Raw genomic sequence first — 17,234 nt, 5'->3', positions numbered from 1 at the left:
ATAGCACCCCTCCTCGCCCATTCTCATGACATTCAAGGCCTATCATGGTCTGGTCTTTGTCAGTCTCCCAGCCCCATCCATGTCTCACCACCTGCTCGGCCTCCTTCACACCCGAGCCCTGTCATACAACTTGGAGTACCCTTGACTTAGACCTCCATGCTGTTCATACTCAGGGACTGACACAATCGTGTCCTTCGTGAAATACTCTGTTCTTCCTTTTATCCATCTGAAAAATTCCTAGTCTTCCTCCAGGCCCACCGCAAGCATCTCAAACGTCTTCATGCACCATGTCTCACAATGTATGCACAGATCAGAAAATCAGGGTAGTGGACCTTGACCAGTTTGAAAGATGCTCTAGACTAGAAAACAAGAGTGCACCATCCTTTGTCAGGGGCCATCATAGTGTAGGATGAACCACACAGTCTCTGGGGCCACACTGCCTGGGGTCAGTCTGGCTCTACGGTTTATTAGCGATGACGGGATGAGATTTGATCACTGTGCCTCAGTTTCCTCATCTGGAAAACAATGATAATGATAGCACTTCCTTTGGGGCTTGTCCTGAAAATAAAATGAATATATTAATATAGCCGTGTAAATTGTATATATAGCTTAGAAAGATGCCCAGCAACAGGGCAAGTGCTGTAAGCAGTTTTGATCTGGTGCATGCATGCTTGCGTTAGTGTGTGTGTGCGTGTGTGTGTGTGTGACTGTGGTTTTTGATGAGTGTTAACCGAAAGCTGCCTCTTAGGCTGGAATCTATTCTGATCCTTATTAAAGCAACCATTTGATTATATTAGGATTTTTAACTTTTTTTTAACGTTTATTTATATATTTGGAGAGAAAAAGAGAGAGAGAGAGAGAGAGAGCACAAGCGGGGAGGGGCAGAGAGAGAGAGGGAGAGAGAGAATCCCAGGCAGGCTCCATGCTGTCAGCGCAGAGCCTGAAGCGGGGCCCGAACTCATGAACTGTGAGATCATGACCTGAGCCAAAATCAAGAGTCAGACATTTAACTGACTGAGCCACCCAGATGCCCCATATATTACGATCTTTAAAAATTGTTTTACTTTTCTCTCTCCATTACTAGACAGTGAACTCCTGGAGGGTAGCAAGTAGGTTCTGTTATTTGCATTCCAAGCATCCAGCACTGTGCTTGGTTGATTTTTGTAATAAATGAGAAAACAAGGCCTAGATCCTGAAGCTGAACCACCACGGGGTCTCCTTCCTACAGCTGCAGGGGCCAGAATCCTCCTGCCCCTCCCCCCTCCCCCCACCTTCTCCTGTGAGAAACACGCCAGGCTTGTACGGGATTTGGGTGACTTTCTCAAGCTATCTGTTCTCCACGAGATGAGAATACGTGACCACATCTCACTGTCAGCGAGAGGGAGGAGGGCATAAGGGACCCTCGAGCGAGAAATGGAGCTTCCAAACTGATTCCGAGGAAAATGGAAACTCCAGCTGACCTAAGAGATTTCTATAATGAGAGGAAACCAATTTAAATGCAAATAGCCCAAAGCATAGATGGGGAAAGGCGTTGCACTGCAGAGAACGGCTGGGAAAACAAACATAGCCCTCATCACGAGGCCAGTTCACTGCTGGACGGGAGGGCCGCTTTAGCCAGTTAGGATTAAAGTCTAAACTAGTGACAAAGAGTCACATGCGTTGCTGGCATCCCTCCCTGATGCTTCATGGTGGTGCTGACTGAGAAATGGGCATTCCAAAGGGAGCCAGTCCTCAGCCACTACCACTTGGGGAGCCCCTCACCCGCCCCCCCCCCCATAGATATCCATTGTTCTGCAGGACATAAAGAACAAAAGATGTCCCAGAGACAGGCACTGCCCCTGAGGTGCTCCCAGCCCAGGGGAAAGGTTAGAACCTGAAGTCATTCCAGCACCGCAATAGGTACTAACATTGTATTGAGCATTTACTACGTACCACCCCCCCAGGCTAAATATTTTACGTGATCGTAATTCATCAGATTCTTACAGTGACCCTGTGAAGTGGCACCTATTATTATTCCCATTTGACAGACAAGGAAACTGAGGTTCCAGGAGGTAATGAACATGTTCCTGTTTGTCAGAATGCAGACCCAAACAGAAGGGCTCCAGGGCTCTGGCCCCTACACATCCTGATGTGCGTGGATGCAGCGGTGACCCAGCCAGGCTGCCCTGGGACACAGTTTACCACTGGCTTTCACCCGAGCTGTAAAATCACCCTGTTCAGGAGTCAAAGTATGGATTACCCTGCCACTCACTGTGTGAGCTTGGAGGACACATTCCCTCTCTGGGCCTCATTTACCTAAATAAAAGGAGGGGGGTGAGCTAAAATGATTTTAGGCCATAAAATTATATTATTCTTGGACCCTAGCTGCCCTCAAGAATAGCCATTGCCCGGTTGATAAAAATACCTCCTCTGTCTTCCTTTAGGCACCCCCGCCCCCGGTCCCCGTTGCCAGCTTCTACCCTTGCTGGCCCATAGCAGTTGCAAGGGACCCCTTTAATTTCCTTCTTTGGTTTCATAATTTAAGGACAGCACCATCTGCTACATTAAATCCACGTTCCCTGCTAGCCTCCTTCTCAACACAAGAGATGGATAAAGGCTTCATCCGGTTTGTTTCATGGATGGAGCAAGAACCGGCGAAACCAAATGGGGATAGCTTTGGACCTGCAAGCTGTATTAATCCCCTGCCCTCTGGTAGCGCCCCGGAGCCCATTCTGTCGTCCTCACCGCCTACCGCAGCCAGACCCTGGCGGTGATGGTGATCGTGATGCGACATGACCTTTGCCAAGGTTCTTCAGAATCAGGCATTTTCTTAAGTGGTTTTGTGTGTGTGTGTGTGTGTGTGTGTGTGTGTGTGTGTGTGTATTTATTTATCTCATCCCCGTTACATCTCTGCAAAGAAGGGGCTAAAAATAACAGCCCCACTTTACAGATGCAGAAATGGAGGTCCAGAAGGCTTAAGAAATTTGCCCAAGGCCGTGCAGCCCACACACAGCAGACGCTGAATTGAACTGGCTGGGGGAACTGGTTACCGACACACGAAGACGGCCAGCCTGAGAGGATCCAAGCTCCCAGCTCAGTGTTCTGACCTCTGACAGGTGAGGTGTCCAGGGCACTCTCCTTTATTAAACCTGTATGTGACACATTCGTACCGAGCAGCCCATAGTGTGCCAGGCGCGGCTCTCCGTGCCGGGCAGCCAGCAGAGAACATGGCCCGCAGGGGTCCTCTCTCGCAGGGCTGAACATCTAGTAGAAGCACAAACAAACACAGTTGTTGAAGGTGGTGGTAAAATGCCACAAAGAAAATACAATAGTGAGCATGAGAGGAAGAAACGGGTGATGATCAGGGATGGCCTCTGAGTGGAGATGTGGGCGTTCAGTCGTGCTTTGGGTTTCTCAGCCTTAGCACCATGGCCGTGTGGCCCTCATAAGGGTTATGGAGCCTATCCTGTGCGTGGTAGGCTGTTTAGCAGCATCTCCAGGTCCACCCACGAGATGCCAGTAGTAGCCACTCTCTAGTGGGACGCTGCGAAATGTCCCTGAAGGGCAAACCCACCCCTGGTTGAGAATCACTGAGTCATGAGCTCAGCAAGGCAATGGCATTGGGCGGAAGGAATAGCAAAAAGGCAGGCGGCGTGTTTGAGAAACAGGAAGGAGCTGGGTTTGTCTGGAGTGGCGTGAGGCCAGGGCAAGGAGGGCCGGATCCTCATGGCTCGTTAAAACTGTCTAGAGAGCACTCAGCACACTTACAGAGTTTTCGGTCTGTAGGAGGGCTGTACTAGCCGTGCCCGAGGGCACGGCGCATGCTCCAAGGTGACCACAGTCAGGGCGGCTGGACAACACACTTGGGTCCGGAAAGGCAGCTGCCAGCACCAGGCTGCCCACGGTAACAGAATATTCCGGTCAGAAGGCAAGCAGCGAGGTTCTTCAAAGGCGATGACCACGGTGTGGGGGTTCCGGGCCACTTCTGGAGGAGCAGTAGGAACAACTGAGGCCTTCTGCCATCTCAGCATCCCAGCCCTTCCATCTCGCAGCAGTCACCATCCTGCCCCAGTGCCCCACAGCACACAATTTTCGTGGAATTTCTAATCTTGGGACCCCACCCCCAGGGGGCTGGCATGAGACCCAAGCTTGGCTATCAGATTCTTTCTTCCTGGAATTAGAATACTGGGCAGAGAAACCCTAGGGCAGAGGATGGCTGGAGTCCATTTTTCTAAAGAAAATGGAACAAGGCACGTTCCTTTGTTCTGGCATTATTTTCTACTCTCTCAACAACCTAAGACACGATTGTTTCTCTTCCTTCCAAGGGCTGGTTTCTCAGCTTTTCCTTCTTACGCCCTTTCAATATATATCCATTTAGTTCACCGCAGTGGGTTTCCGATGCTTGAAACCCCAATTAAAATAGAAACAGTGCCATGTGGACAGGGAAAAGGGAGTGTTGATTTCTGATTCACTGCACTCACCGCTTTATATTAAATAAGCTGTATGTCCCTCTCTCTCCTAGCAACCAGGAGCCTCTCCAGGGTCGAGAGAAGAGGCGGCTTTTCCTCATGGAAAAAGCTCGGGGCTGGCTTCTCCTTTGCACTTGCCAGGGTTTGTAACTATTCACTTCTTTGTGCGATCATTTGCTTCATGCCATCCTCCCCCCACCATGCTGGAAGCCCTGTGAAGACAGAGTATATGGGACCTACCCTCGTAAGGTGGCCAAACTTCCTGATTTGCCTTTGTCGTTGGGTGGGAAGGGTTCCTGGGACATGGACCTACTTCCATTGCTCAAACCAGGAAAATCCCCGGAAACTCAAGACTGTGCCCCCCCCCCCAGGGCCTGGCATATAAGAAGCCCGAGAGCGTCATTGTCCTTGACACTCAAGAAATGCGTGTCGAACAGAACTGTAGATTTAGCCCAGCAGAAGGTGTGTTCTTCCATTCAGCATTTCTTCACGCCTACTGTGTGCCCCGTAACTAGCTTGTCAGAAGCAAGGGATTCGGGGAGGGGTGTCCTGCAAGCCAGGACTGGAAACGTACACTGGACTCGACTGGAGAGGGTCTCGAATGTTGGGTTCAGAAATCTGGATACCGTGCAGGTGCAGCAGATCCCGGCTGATTTGGAGGCAGGGAGGAGACCTGAAAACAGGAATGATTTAGGGGTGATGCTTCAGCGGCTCCCCCCAACACCCTCACCTCCCAGGCTCTCTGGGAAAGGAGACATCTGCAGGGCTGCTGAACAGCAGGGACGGAGCCCAAAGTCGGGGAGCTGTTTGCTCGTTTCTTCCCAGGGTCTAGGCTCGGCAGAGAGGGGTTTTGGCTACCTCCTTTCTCAGCTCCAGCACACAGCCATCTGCTCGACTCAACAAGCAGCAAATCCACCCCCAGGAAACGTGAATTTATTTGTGGGCATGTGATGAATCCCCCAGCTCCGCTCCTAGTGGAGATCTAGGGTCCCAAACCACGCTGCGAGGCTGGGTGGATGCCGCCCCATCGGCAGGTGAGAAAACATCGATGCGCAGCTGCGTGCACCTTCAGATAAGGCCGCACAGGCTCTTAGGGCCTGGACATCCTCTGAGAAGGGTGTTTCTCCAGTCCAGCTCCCTCCATTCAAAGAGGGGAAAGAATGTTCCTAAAATGTAGTAAGTGAGATGCAGAGGGTAGGCGGCCCTCTCCTTAGCTTTTCTCAATAAAGAACTGAATCACGTCAAAGGGGGCCCCTTGTTCCTGGCAGACAAGAGAAAGTTCTGGAAGGTGAACAAACAAGGAAGTAAAAACATGAAATCCCGAGGTTAGAGAATTTTTCTCTCTGAATTCTCTTTCCATCCTTTTTATCACACCTCGAAGGCAATCTCACTTCGGCACTAACAGGTCTTTAACACCCTTCTGAAACTTTAACGCTTCTCCCTTTTAAATGGAAATCAAACAGGCCTTGAGCCCAGAGTCCTCAATGGGCCACCCTGCTCCCCCCCCCCCGAATTCAATAATATTGCTTTATTTCCATGGTATTTCTTTTTATGGATAGCTCCTTTTAGTGGCAGGTGGTATTGGCTTTCCATTTATGGTAATGAATACATTTCCCTTTGGAACAAGCGTATTTAAGTTTGGAATGTGAGACACGTTAACGAAAAATAATGAGGGAAAGGCTAGACCGCAGCAGCCTGCGGCTGCGGCACAATTACCCTTGGTCCCCCCACGACTGCAGTTTGAGAACCGCGGTGGAGGTCAGAGGTGCGGCGACTCCAGGACCACTCACCCAAGCCAACGTCAAGCCCGACACGTAACAGGTGGCTCCTGACTGAATCAGAAACAGAGACATTGGGAAAGGCATTGGGCATTGGAGATTCCTCACATGACCTTGGACAGACAGAAGCCAGAGGTCAAAGGGAAGAGATCTATTGTTCCACGTGACAGAGGCCCCTCCTGGTGGGGAAGGGGGTCTCCTTTCTGAACAAGAAGACGTGCAGCGAATTTACGCGTGTTTCCTGTGAAAAACTACTGATGTGGCAATAATGGCAGGGCTCGTGGGAGAAGGGCAGGAGCCAGAAGCCGCTGTGGATTGGGACCCGGTGCTAAGCTCTCCATATGCTTCTGAAAACTGCTCGGGTGCTTTCACCAGGCCTGCGATGCTCATACTAACAGCCGACATTGGAGGAGCGCCTCCGGGTGCCAAGACCTCTTCAGGGCACTTTATCCGTTCGTTTCGTCCTCACCACATCCTTGGGAGTCAGTAGCATCACCCCCACTTGATCGATGAGAAAACTGAGGGCGTAAGAGACCGGGTAGTTCTACAAGGTCACGGCTAGAAAAAGGTAGAAGCAGCTTCGAGCCCAGGCAGCCTGGCTCCAAGCATGCCCCTCACTCTTATTCTTCACGGGGGTGAGGGACCATAAACCTGATCTCCATTTTACAGAGGAGGGCTCGGGCTTGCCAGGGAGCATAATTAACCTCAGATCACACAGCGACTGAGTTGTAAAGTCAGCTGAACCACAGCCCAAGAGCGGTGTTTTCCCGAAAGCCAGTTATTTCGTTCATTCAACAAATGCTTACGGAGCACCTGTCAGTAGGGAAGGCGTCTTGTCTTGCACACGTGCTCTTGGGGGCTGAGTCCATCCCTGCTCTCCCTCAAGCAGGGAAGTCATCCTATGGACTTCTCCCTGGGGCTTCTGGATTTCCAGCTGAATCTAAACCAGACCAGCCCACAGGCCCGGCTCTCTGCAAAATCAGGAAGCCTGGGCAAGGCCCACTGAACTTCTGTTCTGGCCTCAGTTATACCGCCTTCGGCCAGAGCCTCTTCACCCCTCCCAGCCTCAGCTCCCTCACCTACAAAATGGAGCTAATTAAAGTGATCGGATTCAACTCACAGGGTTGTTGGGAAAATCCAACGAGACTGTGGAGGCAAAGGACTTTTCACGCCGAAACTCCGCGTTAGTGGTCACCATCGGTTCTCATTGCTCTCTGGCGAGTTATTTAAAAATAGAAATCATTGTGTTTTTTCTAATTATGAGAGTTTGGGAATTACAGAACAGCACCCAGAAATAAGCGAGAATTGTTTGTCCCCCCACTGCCCATTGGGGATCTCTATTAACCCCCTGGTGTATTTCATTCTGGTTCATAAATATAAAATAAATGTAAGCGTAATCATTGCCTGACTTAAAATCTAGAAGCCTCCCACCGAAGGTGGGGTAAGGTCCAAACTCCTTATAAACACCTCACCTTGGCTTTTATCCCTGCATTTTCTGGCCTGCGCCAGCCTCTCTCCCACCTCTTCCCTTGCACTCATGCCCTATGTCTCTTTCCTTTCTCCCCCCTTAAATTGCAGTTGCATCAGGCCTCGGCGCTTTTGTGCCTCTGTCTGAAATGCTCTTCCCTCGATACTCACGAATGGATGTTTTTCAACATACAAGTCACGATAGGAATGTGCCCCTCCTCGTCACTCACTCCAAATCAGCCCATCTTATGTCCTCTTCATGGTGTCGCACACTCCTGGAAATCGTCTCGTTTGTTCCTTGGCTTCCCCCAAAGGGTACGCTGGATTTGTTCCCTTCTGTGTCCCCAGTGCCCAGAATATTGGCCTGTACACAGTACATTAAAGATTATAAGCGAATGGATTAGATTAATATACTTCCAAGCTACATCATACTAGATCAATGTTTCGCCATTTGATTTTTTTCACTTGCTACAATGTGACAGCAACGACTTTAATGGTGGTGTGGTACGCCATTGTATGGATGTATCGCTTTTAACCAAGCCCCTGTTATTGATCAGCCGGGGCATCTCTCGTTGGTGCATTTGTATGTAATATTACAGCAGCCGTTCTTGTACACACATAAGGAGGCTTTGCACCCCTTCCTGATCATTTCCCTAGGATTAATTCCTGCTGGTGAAAAACCATGGGATCAAAGCATGCATGGTTTTAATCCTCTGGATATGTACGGCCAGATGGACTTGAAGAAAAGTTGTACTGTCTCTGAATTTGCTTTAATGACCCCTAGTGTGCGGCCTCCTTAGGAGAATCCTCTGAAGCAAAAAGAATATCATTATCTCCTTATCCAGGAGACTTAAGGTTGAGGCCATTGGGCAAGACAGGTCATGCCCACTTAATCGGGAGAAGCCTTTCTCTCTGACACTCAGTAGGTACGTCTTGGAGCACTGCTGACCAGGCCCAACATGTGATGGGTAGGGATCCTCTAAGGTGGTGATGTGCCAAGGCTAAAAGTCACATAGCTCGACCAAGGAATTTATCATTCTGGAAAATAAGTGACAGCCTAACTGGGCCAGATTTTGCCAGCTGGCTATTGCTTCTTTCGCTCTCCAAAACACACCTGGGATTGGCCAGCTGGCCTCTTGCTGAACCTTGCCCATACCTGGTCATGTCCTCTGTGCCTCTGCTCACCTGCCTTCTCAGCGACTTGCTCCATCTCCTGTCCCAAGGTCTAGTGCTATTCCTCGCCCCACTCCTGCCATCGAGGAAGCCTCTCAGGGATCCCCTTCCAGCCCAGCACTGCTGTAACTCTGATGACCAACCTCTCCTTTAGCATTTAGTCGTCTCACTGCCTTGTGTTGTTTATACATCTTTGGGCCTAAATAAGTTTCGGTCTCCAAATGAGAGCTTTTCTTCCTCTGGGACCTTGTCCACAGTAGTGTCAGAATCTTTGTTAGAATCAGACCTGGGATGGAGCCTGGACTCTACCCCACCTTCCCCCCATGCAATAGTACCTACCTGCTCTGTGCATTTAATCTTTCAGAACCTCGGTTTCCCCGTCCATAAAACCGAGACTGGAAGAGCACTAACCCGAAAGAGATGTTCTGGGAATTCAGTACATAGAAAGCCTTTAGTTTAGTGCCTGGTACAGAGCAATGGCTACAAACAACAGAAAAATGGGAGTATTTATCTTCGTTTTGTTCTTCAGTACCTCTGCACAGGCTGGGCCGGTAACATGCACGATAAAGGAAATATTTGTGGAATGGAATGAACGGACGTCATGCAAGCATTCATTGTGTGTGTGTGTTTAGCCTCAGTAACCAGCACCCAGGGAAATCAGAACCACTCACCTCACGATCTAGGGGTTGGAGGAGAAAGCAGTCTCCACCACTTGCTAAAACGTCACTCAGACGTAGGTTCAGAGCTCTCTTAAGAGTGGAGATACCTTATCTGATTTCATCCCCACACCAACCTGACATGAAGATATTTTTATGTCTCTCTGATAATAACACCTACCATCTGTTGACCGCCTAGTGTGTGTATTTAAAAATGTGATTTCATTGAAACCCTCAACTACCTCAATGAGATAAGGATTATTATTACTGAGGAGGAGACAGGGTCAGAAAGTTTAAGTAAATTGCCCAAAGGCTGACGGGTAGTCAGAGGAGAGGGAAGGCCAGGATTTGAAAAACAAACAAACAAAACCAGACAAACCCAGAAACTTCCCTTTGACCACCTGATTTTATTGACATTTTCCATTCAGTCGGCACTTAATAGGAACTGAATTGCCAATACATGGTGATCCAGGACCTCTTACCAGCTGCTGCAGAAGGAGCAGTTTCTATTTCCGGTGCCCACCTCAATTTCCATCTCCAGGGAGATTGCTCCCCACCCCCTGCTCTGTCGTGATGTTCTTGTTTTTCTCCGGGCCCTATGACTCAGCATACAGCTCCAGATGGCTTCCTGCCTTTCCAGTCTTGTTGGCTCGGGTCCTAGAGCCCCGGTACAGTAAATGAAAACCGAAAACATGTTGCAACTAAGAGTGGAAGCCCTCCCTCCTCTGCCCGCTAATATGAAAACTGGGGTCTGCTACTCATGGCGGCCCCTCTCTACATGGCTTCCCATTGACATAGTCCCTCCTTCCTAGCCCTGAGAACCTCACACTCCACCCCACTACATCCTTGATACCTTGAAGATGCCACCCAGGGCTGTAGCAAGGAGAATCAAAAGGGAAGGGTTCAGTTCTGTCATCTCCTTGGTCTGCGGACCTTAGGCAATTTACTTTTTGAGTCTCCGTGATCAGACGGAGGCACTGGTATCACCTCTCTCTGAGGATTCTAGTTAGGATTGCAGATAAAATACAGAATGTCCGATGCTATAGACTGCTTGCATCCCAGCAAGGTTCATGTGCTAAATCCCAACACCCAATGTGATGGCCGTAGGAGGTGGGGCCTTTAGGAGGTCTTTAGTCCTGATGACTGCAGAGAGTCCTCTCACCCCTTCCTCCATGTGAGGGAGGACACAGAGAAAAGACAGCCGCTGTCTGTGAACCAGAAAGAGGGTTCCCACCAGACACCAGATCTGCCGGTGCCTTGATCTTGGACTTCTCAATCTATAGAACTAGGAGAAATATATGTGTGTTTAAGCCATCTAGTCTATGAGAATTTGTTCTAGCAGCCCAAATGCACTAAACTAAATTTAACACCCAGCTAAATTTGAATTTCAGATAAACGATTTTTTGCTTAATGTAATTGTGTCCCAAATACTGCATTCCAATTTAACTGGATGTCCCGTAACTTCGCTTGCTAAATCTACAACTCTATGTCGAGTATAGAGAGATAACAAATGTGAAGGTGCTCTATCACACGTCAAGAGCTGTACACTTAACAATATCTTTACCATGAGACATATGCATATCTACCCATGAGCCACCAGCTCTGCCTGGAGCAGAGAACAGACAGTTTTACGGTCAGGTGATGGAAAATGTGTACCATCTCAACCTGTGGACTGAATGCCTGGGTCTTGTTTGTCAATGGATTGATCTTTGGACATTTCACCTCTGGGGCTTCAAATCCTTCCACCTTTAATTCTCCTAAGTGCTGGAATGAAAAACATGGAAGCAACAGGTAGCCAGGACTTTGCCTATTGCTGATTGGCTGACACATGTCTAGAGCAAATCTTCTTTTGATTACATAATTGAAGAAAAAGAAAACAGCATGACTTATAAGTGAATTATGTAATGAAGGATGTATTTGGCTCCAAGCTGTTTGCAGAGCACTGCTGAACATAGAAAAACAAAAGGAAACAACTAGCTTACTATATATAGACCACTTGTTTATTTGGGGTTTTGGGTGTCCCTCCTACCAGAGTTCTGTGAAGGGAGGGATTCTTGTATGTTTTGTCCCCCAGTAATATTTAGTGCTGAGCCCAGGAAAGGTGGAGTATTTGATGACCTGAAACCATTAAAGAAAAATAAATACACTCAAAATCTATTGGAAAAGAACTTTTTAAAAAAATTATTTTAGAGAGAGAGGGAGAGAGAGAGAGCACAAGTGTGGAGGAGAGGCAGAGGGGCAGAAAGAGAATTTTTTTATTTGAGAGAGAGAGAAAGAATACAAGCGTGGGGGAGAGGAAGAGGGGCGGAGAGAAAATCTTAAGCTGGCTCCACACTCAGCACAGACCCTGACATGGGACTCGATACCTTGACCCTGGGATCATGAACTTGGCCCCAAGTGGTTTAGAACGGTTTTATCACCTTGCAACAGAATTTCCCCCAATCAGTGACCAACTCAAGTGTCTAGTGACTAGGACCCAAGGGCTAGGTTATTTGGCCTGCATTTCCCCAAGCTCCCCAAAGATCTGCTGCCATATTTTTGTTTTTTAATGGATTTGTCACCGGCCACCAAGACACTAATGAATGCCCAGCACCCAGTGAGTGTTTGGATACCATGACTGGCTGGCTGCAGCAATAAAGGAAGGGCAGGCTGACTTTAGGAACTTCTTAGTATGCAGAAGGCCCTGCAAGCCATCTTGAGATTTACTTTAGAAGCAACTCTCCCATGTTGGAGCCTGACATTGTTGGTGACTTGCGACTCACTCACTCACAGTTCTTTTTTTTTTTTTTTAAATATTTTATTTATTTCTAGGAGAGAGAGAGACAGCATGAGCAGGGGAGGGTCAGAGAGAGAGGGAGTGACAGACTTTGAAACAGGCTCCAGGCTCTGAGCTGGCAGTCAGCACAGAGCCCGACGCGGGGCTCGAACCCACAAACCGCGAGGTCATGACCTGAGCGAAAGTCGGACGCTTAACCGACTAAGCCACCCGGGCGCCCCACTCACTCACAGTTCTTACAGCTGCGTTTGGGTTCCCCTCGCCTCAGTGCAACCCTTCATTCAATTCTACATTAACTTCGCCGTTTCGGCATTCTCCTCCATAGTGTCTCAATTGCCCCCACTTATCCATTCCTATCACCTGCCCTAATCCAGGCTTACCTATTTCTCCCTGACCTAAAGGGTTTTTCAGGACTTTATCCTGAAGTCCCTCTTCCTACGGCCCCAGAGTGATTCCCTTTATAAACCGAATACTAGCTTCAGCCAGCTTGTCCCACATCTCCCATTCAGTGAAATTTTGGAAGCCTGACACTCATCCTAAGATGTTTCCACGCTTCTTTATGGGAGGTGGGGGTAGATGGGAGTTATACTCTTCATTTCCATTTCTTGCTCTGAATGCCTGTTTCCACTGGAATGAGTCCAGCATAGGTATGAATACCTTGCAGCACACACACACACAATCACACCCACCCACTGGTGGGTACGATATCACATCAACCCAGATGTGCCTCTGGTCCTTGTCCCTATTTTCCACCCCAGAAAACTTATACCAGTCCTCTTTGTGAGCATCAGACTCCCCAGAATTTTTTTTTTGGGGGGGGTAATTCATATGTCAGCAAGGCAACAACTTAAGTTATTTTAATTATGTACTTTTAAATAAATACGAAATGCATAAATTCCTTCTCATTAAAAATTTTAAAAAGTTAAAGCATCAGAGATAATGTTATGAAGGCAGGAAAGGAAGATGGACAAACACGGTTTCTTGACATCAGCACCAAGGTGCCATCCAGCCCTGAACAGCTTACCTTTTGGACTTCCTGTTGCAACTTACAAATTAACTCCTATATGTTTGGCTACTGTGAGTCATGCACACAGCTGAACACAATCCTATCTGACACACTCCCCATCTGGCACTGAGCTTGTCCTTTCTCATCACCATCTGACCCCTTGCCCATTTTAACTTTTCTACCTAGTACTTCATCACTAGCTGAAAAGATATTCTTAATGGCTCTTTAGTCTCCTGATTCCTGTTTTCCCAGGAGAATGTAGGCTCCGCATGGGGAAGGAGTTGGTCTTGGTCTCCTGATATCCCTAGGGGCTAACGCGATTTTTGACACATAATAAATGCTCAGTAAACATTTATCAATAAATGGGTGAGTGCACATTTGATCACGTCCTTCCCCATCTGGAGGATAAAACCCGAACTGCTCAGGTGGGCAATCAAGGCCATTTCTCATCCTGGGCCCTTGTCCCAGACCAGTTTATGCTGTTGTCTATGTGTGCACTCTCCGTGCACCTATCTCATGTACACACATATGTACTTGAGCACCAGTTGTGGGCTGGACACCCGTCCTGGTACAGGAGAAAACTCAGTGACCCCCACAGACAGAGTGCCTGTAGAGTTCAGCAAGAAGGACAGACGTTGGCCAAGTAGCTACAGTGTGGTCCGTCTTAATAAAAGTGAATACGGAGAGTCGTGAGAGTTCCTCAGTCTTGGGTAGCAAACTCCTATTAATCCTTTAAGGCCCAGCTCCAACGTCACTTTCTCTAGGAAGCCTTCTCCAGGTCCCTGGGCTGGAGCAAATGCTCCTGATGCTCCCACAGACTCTTGCTGGATAAACCAAGCCACAGAACTCAGCCCACTCTACTGTCTTTGCCATCTCCTTGTGAGGCTGCTTATAAACCAGCTTGTGAGCCTGTGGAGCCCAAAGCCCTGCCTTGCTGATCTCTGTATCCCCACGGTCCAGGGTGCTGGGCTCAGCATGCAAGTGGTTTTAGAGTTCAGCAACTGACCCGTCCCTCCCTCGGCCTGCCCCCTTCTGCCCAGCCCTCATTCCTGTGCTCAAGTCTCAGGCTGCCTTGGTCTCCCCATTCCACACTTAGCAACCCAGGTCTTTCTTCATCTTGCTCTGAATCAAACCTTCACCTCCCCAGGGAAGCTTCAGCGAGGGGAAGCACCAACTTCCTCTCGGGCTGTCGAAGCAAAGCTTAGCTAAACGGCCAGGGGAAGACATTCAAACACTACAGGTCAATTTTTGGCTTTCATTCTCCTTTATTCCTCAGGTGAGCCACCTCGCCTTCCTTGTTTCGCATTGTCCCCCAGCTGCCCTCCCTTCCCAGAACCCAGTAGGTCTCTCTTGCCTCCGCATCTCTGCACATGCTCTTCCGCCCCGCAGAAATGCCGTTGCCCTATCATCCTTCCTGATAAAAGCCGCTACACCCTCGGAAGCCCAGCTTGCGTTAGCCCTTCGGTACGGCTTTTCTCATGTCCCCTCCTCCCTCCCCAAGCAAAATGAATTGTTCCAATGGTGCTCCATTCTTCCTTGGCGGTAGCCTCGTCCCACAACATTTTGTTGGTTTGTCCGTGGTCCACTTACTCTCACGCAGTGAGCTTTCCACCATCCAGATCAGAGGCAAGTCTGTGCCCAATCTCTGTCCTTCCAGTGCTCAGCCTAGGGTTTGGCACGCTGCAAAACCAAATAAGTGATGGTTGCTTCGGGTGGCTGGGCTCTTGGTCAGCAGGTGAGAAGACGGGCTACCTCTTCTGGGTAACAGCAGCTTGACTTGTCTCTGGAGGGTCATCTTACCCTGTCCATCTGTCTAGTTTGGATGGAACTGACCACAACCCAGGGCCAAGCATATGACCCATAGCCACCCAATCAGATAGCACAGCTCCTGACCACAGTCACTGTACAGTGATGGGCATGTGAGCCAAGCCCAGCCAATGAGAGCATGGCAGCAAAATTAGAGAGGAGTCTGGAAATTAGGGGAAAGGACAATGAAGACAGAAGAAAAACGATGGATCAAAACTAGAGTTCATGCCCCTAAAAAGGATTCATGAAGTACAAGATATTTAAGAGTCTGGCTATACGCATGGTCTGTGCTTCTGAACACAAAAGCATTCCCACCGAAAAATGTGCTGTGGAGAAACAAGACCCACCTAGAATCGAATGAAGCAGGATGAGGTTGTGGTCAAAGAGCCTGCGTTTTGGAGTCAGATCATCTGCGTTTGAATCTTCTCTGTGCTGCATACTGTGTATGAGCCCCTCATCTCTGGGCCCCTCAGTCTCTATCAGTAAGACACGAATATCGATTTTCAGGCTCACTGTAGTAAACTTGAACTGCATGCAAGTAGTAACAGGCATTCAACTATTGTTACTCTGTTGTAGTCATCAGTTGGCAGTCTGGTACAACAGCCCAGGGTGGAGATGTCAAGGCCAATAGCAAGGCTTAAATTAGGGCACAGGGAGTGAGAACAGAGAGGGAAGATGGATGGAATAAATATTATCCAGGTGGTGTTACTCAGAAGTCTTTTGTTTGCAAATGACAGAAACCCAACTTTAAAACATGTTTAAGTAGAGAGGAAAGTATTAGTGCATGTAGCTGCAAAGTGAGAGGTACATTTTGAGTTTCAGAAATTGCTGGAAGGCTGGGTCCCCTCCTTGTATGTATTCTTGATCCCGCTTTTCCCTGGGCTGGATTCGTTCTCAGGCAACCGCAGTGTACATGGAGGCTCCGTTTGCTCCAGGCTGACATATTTACATAGCTGGCAATCCTTGTAGAAAAAGAGAGAGCCTTTTTTCCAATGTCCAACTGCTGAAAGTCTTGGAACTGAGTCTCATTTGCTATGCTTCCGTCGTGTTCCCATCCTGGAGCTAATCACAGGCATGAGCGGATGGTCTGGTTGGATAGGCCTGGGCCGTGTGGCCGTCCTTTGTGTCTGGAGTTGGAGGTGGGGGGCAGGGAAAGAGAGTCCAACTTCACCTGGGCTGAGACTGGGGAAGAGAATTTTCTCTCTAAGGAAGACTGGTGTGCTACCACCCAAAGAAAGGAGAGTATCCTGGGAAAAACAATAACGGCTGTGCCCTACTGAAGGGGATTAATGGCGCCCAAGGAAGCGTTGGATGTGGAAGGCCAGGGAGTCAACAGAAGCAGGGCTACCTGGGCAGTTTCGCGCTTGTGGCCTCTGACTTTGGTCCCCAGCGGGCCTCAGGAGCATGGCTCAGCAGTGAAGCTGCCACACGTGGGGTTTTGCAACCGACCTTTCCCCTCCACCCCAGTCCTGCGTTGGTGTGTCCCTGGGGTTGGGCACAGCTCCTGCCTGGAAATGTCCTTGCTAGGCCTCCTCCAGTCCCCGGGAGACGGAGCGTCTCTGATTTCCTCAGTCCGGCTCTCCCATTTCACTCTTGCTCCTCACCCCAGGGCAAAGTCTGGCACTTGCCGAGAAAAAGGTCAAATGCCACCTTTCTCTAGGCTGGGCGTCCCATAGCCAGTGCTGATGTGACTTCCGGGCCCTCAGCCAAGCAAGGAAAAGACTGGGGCTGCTTTACACTGGTCTGAGCCCCCAGAGATGAGCAAGGTCTACGCACTTCTCAACCTCTAGCATGGTAAAATAGGGATAATAATAGCTGTCCCTATAAGTCCTCCTCGGACAAGTGAAGAGCAAATAAGGTCATGCTGAGGGCACACACTTTGAGAAAAGGGGCTCTCACCCTCCGCTGACCTTTCCTGAGCACTTACTGCGTCTCAGGCTCGCCGTGCACACTGGAACAGAGAGGGGAACGGAATCCAGTCCCTACCCCCAAGCTGCTTGTAAGTTACTATTGGGGGCAGACAGGTAGCAATAAGCCCAGTGTACAGAGTCCTTTTACAAAGAAAGCATGGGGCTTGGGGAGAACAGAAGAGGCATAGAGGGTAGTCTGGGGGCAGCTGGGAGA

At 49.1% G+C, this 17,234-nt stretch overlaps 1 protein-coding gene across 14 annotated transcripts; it reads right to left on the bottom strand.

Annotated features, from left to right (window-relative positions):
* Window positions 1–424: 424 nt before the first annotated feature.
* Window positions 425–9,341, bottom strand: LOC144225980 (uncharacterized). Of its 14 annotated transcripts, none has more exons than XM_077757294.1 (9): window positions 9,206–9,341; window positions 7,924–8,057; window positions 7,347–7,440; window positions 6,165–6,280; window positions 5,023–5,121; window positions 4,461–4,660; window positions 3,748–3,964; window positions 3,030–3,243; window positions 425–558 (listed from the first exon to the last, which is right to left on the bottom strand). In XM_077757294.1, the coding sequence occupies exons 3-6, from the start codon at window positions 7,422–7,424 to the stop codon at window positions 4,603–4,605; spliced, it is 351 nt and encodes a 116-aa protein (XP_077613420.1). In that variant the 5' UTR covers window positions 7,425–7,440; window positions 7,924–8,057; window positions 9,206–9,341; the 3' UTR covers window positions 425–558; window positions 3,030–3,243; window positions 3,748–3,964; window positions 4,461–4,602. The 14 variants fall into 14 exon arrangements, 5 of the variants coding, with proteins under 5 accessions (XP_077613420.1, XP_077613423.1, XP_077613424.1 ...); XM_077757297.1 differs by having other exon boundaries at window positions 3,087–3,243; XM_077757298.1 differs by having other exon boundaries at window positions 3,150–3,243.
* Between the last annotated feature and the right edge of the window lie 7,893 nt (window positions 9,342–17,234).

The sequence above is a fragment of the Crocuta crocuta genome, unplaced genomic scaffold, assembly GCF_008692635.1.
Source record: "Crocuta crocuta isolate KB4526 unplaced genomic scaffold, BGI_CrCroc_1.0 scaffold131, whole genome shotgun sequence".
NCBI classification, from domain to species: domain Eukaryota; kingdom Metazoa; phylum Chordata; class Mammalia; order Carnivora; family Hyaenidae; genus Crocuta; species Crocuta crocuta.
The sequence above is the reverse complement of the archived record's forward strand: the minus strand, read 5'-3'. Positions and strand labels throughout refer to the sequence as shown.

Coding starts and splice junctions, on each gene's coding strand:
- LOC144225980 (XM_077757294.1), bottom strand. CDS start 7,424: ATGGTGACCACTAACGCGGAGTTTCGGCGTGAAAAGTCCTTTGCCTCC. Junction 6,281..7,346: donor TGGATTTTCCCAACAACCCT/GTGAGTTGAATC, acceptor TTTCTGATTCAG/TCAGGAGCCACCTGTTACGT. Junction 5,122..6,164: donor CAGTCGTGGGGGGACCAAGG/GTAATTGTGCCG, acceptor TCCTGTTTTCAG/GTCTCCTCCCTGCCTCCAAA.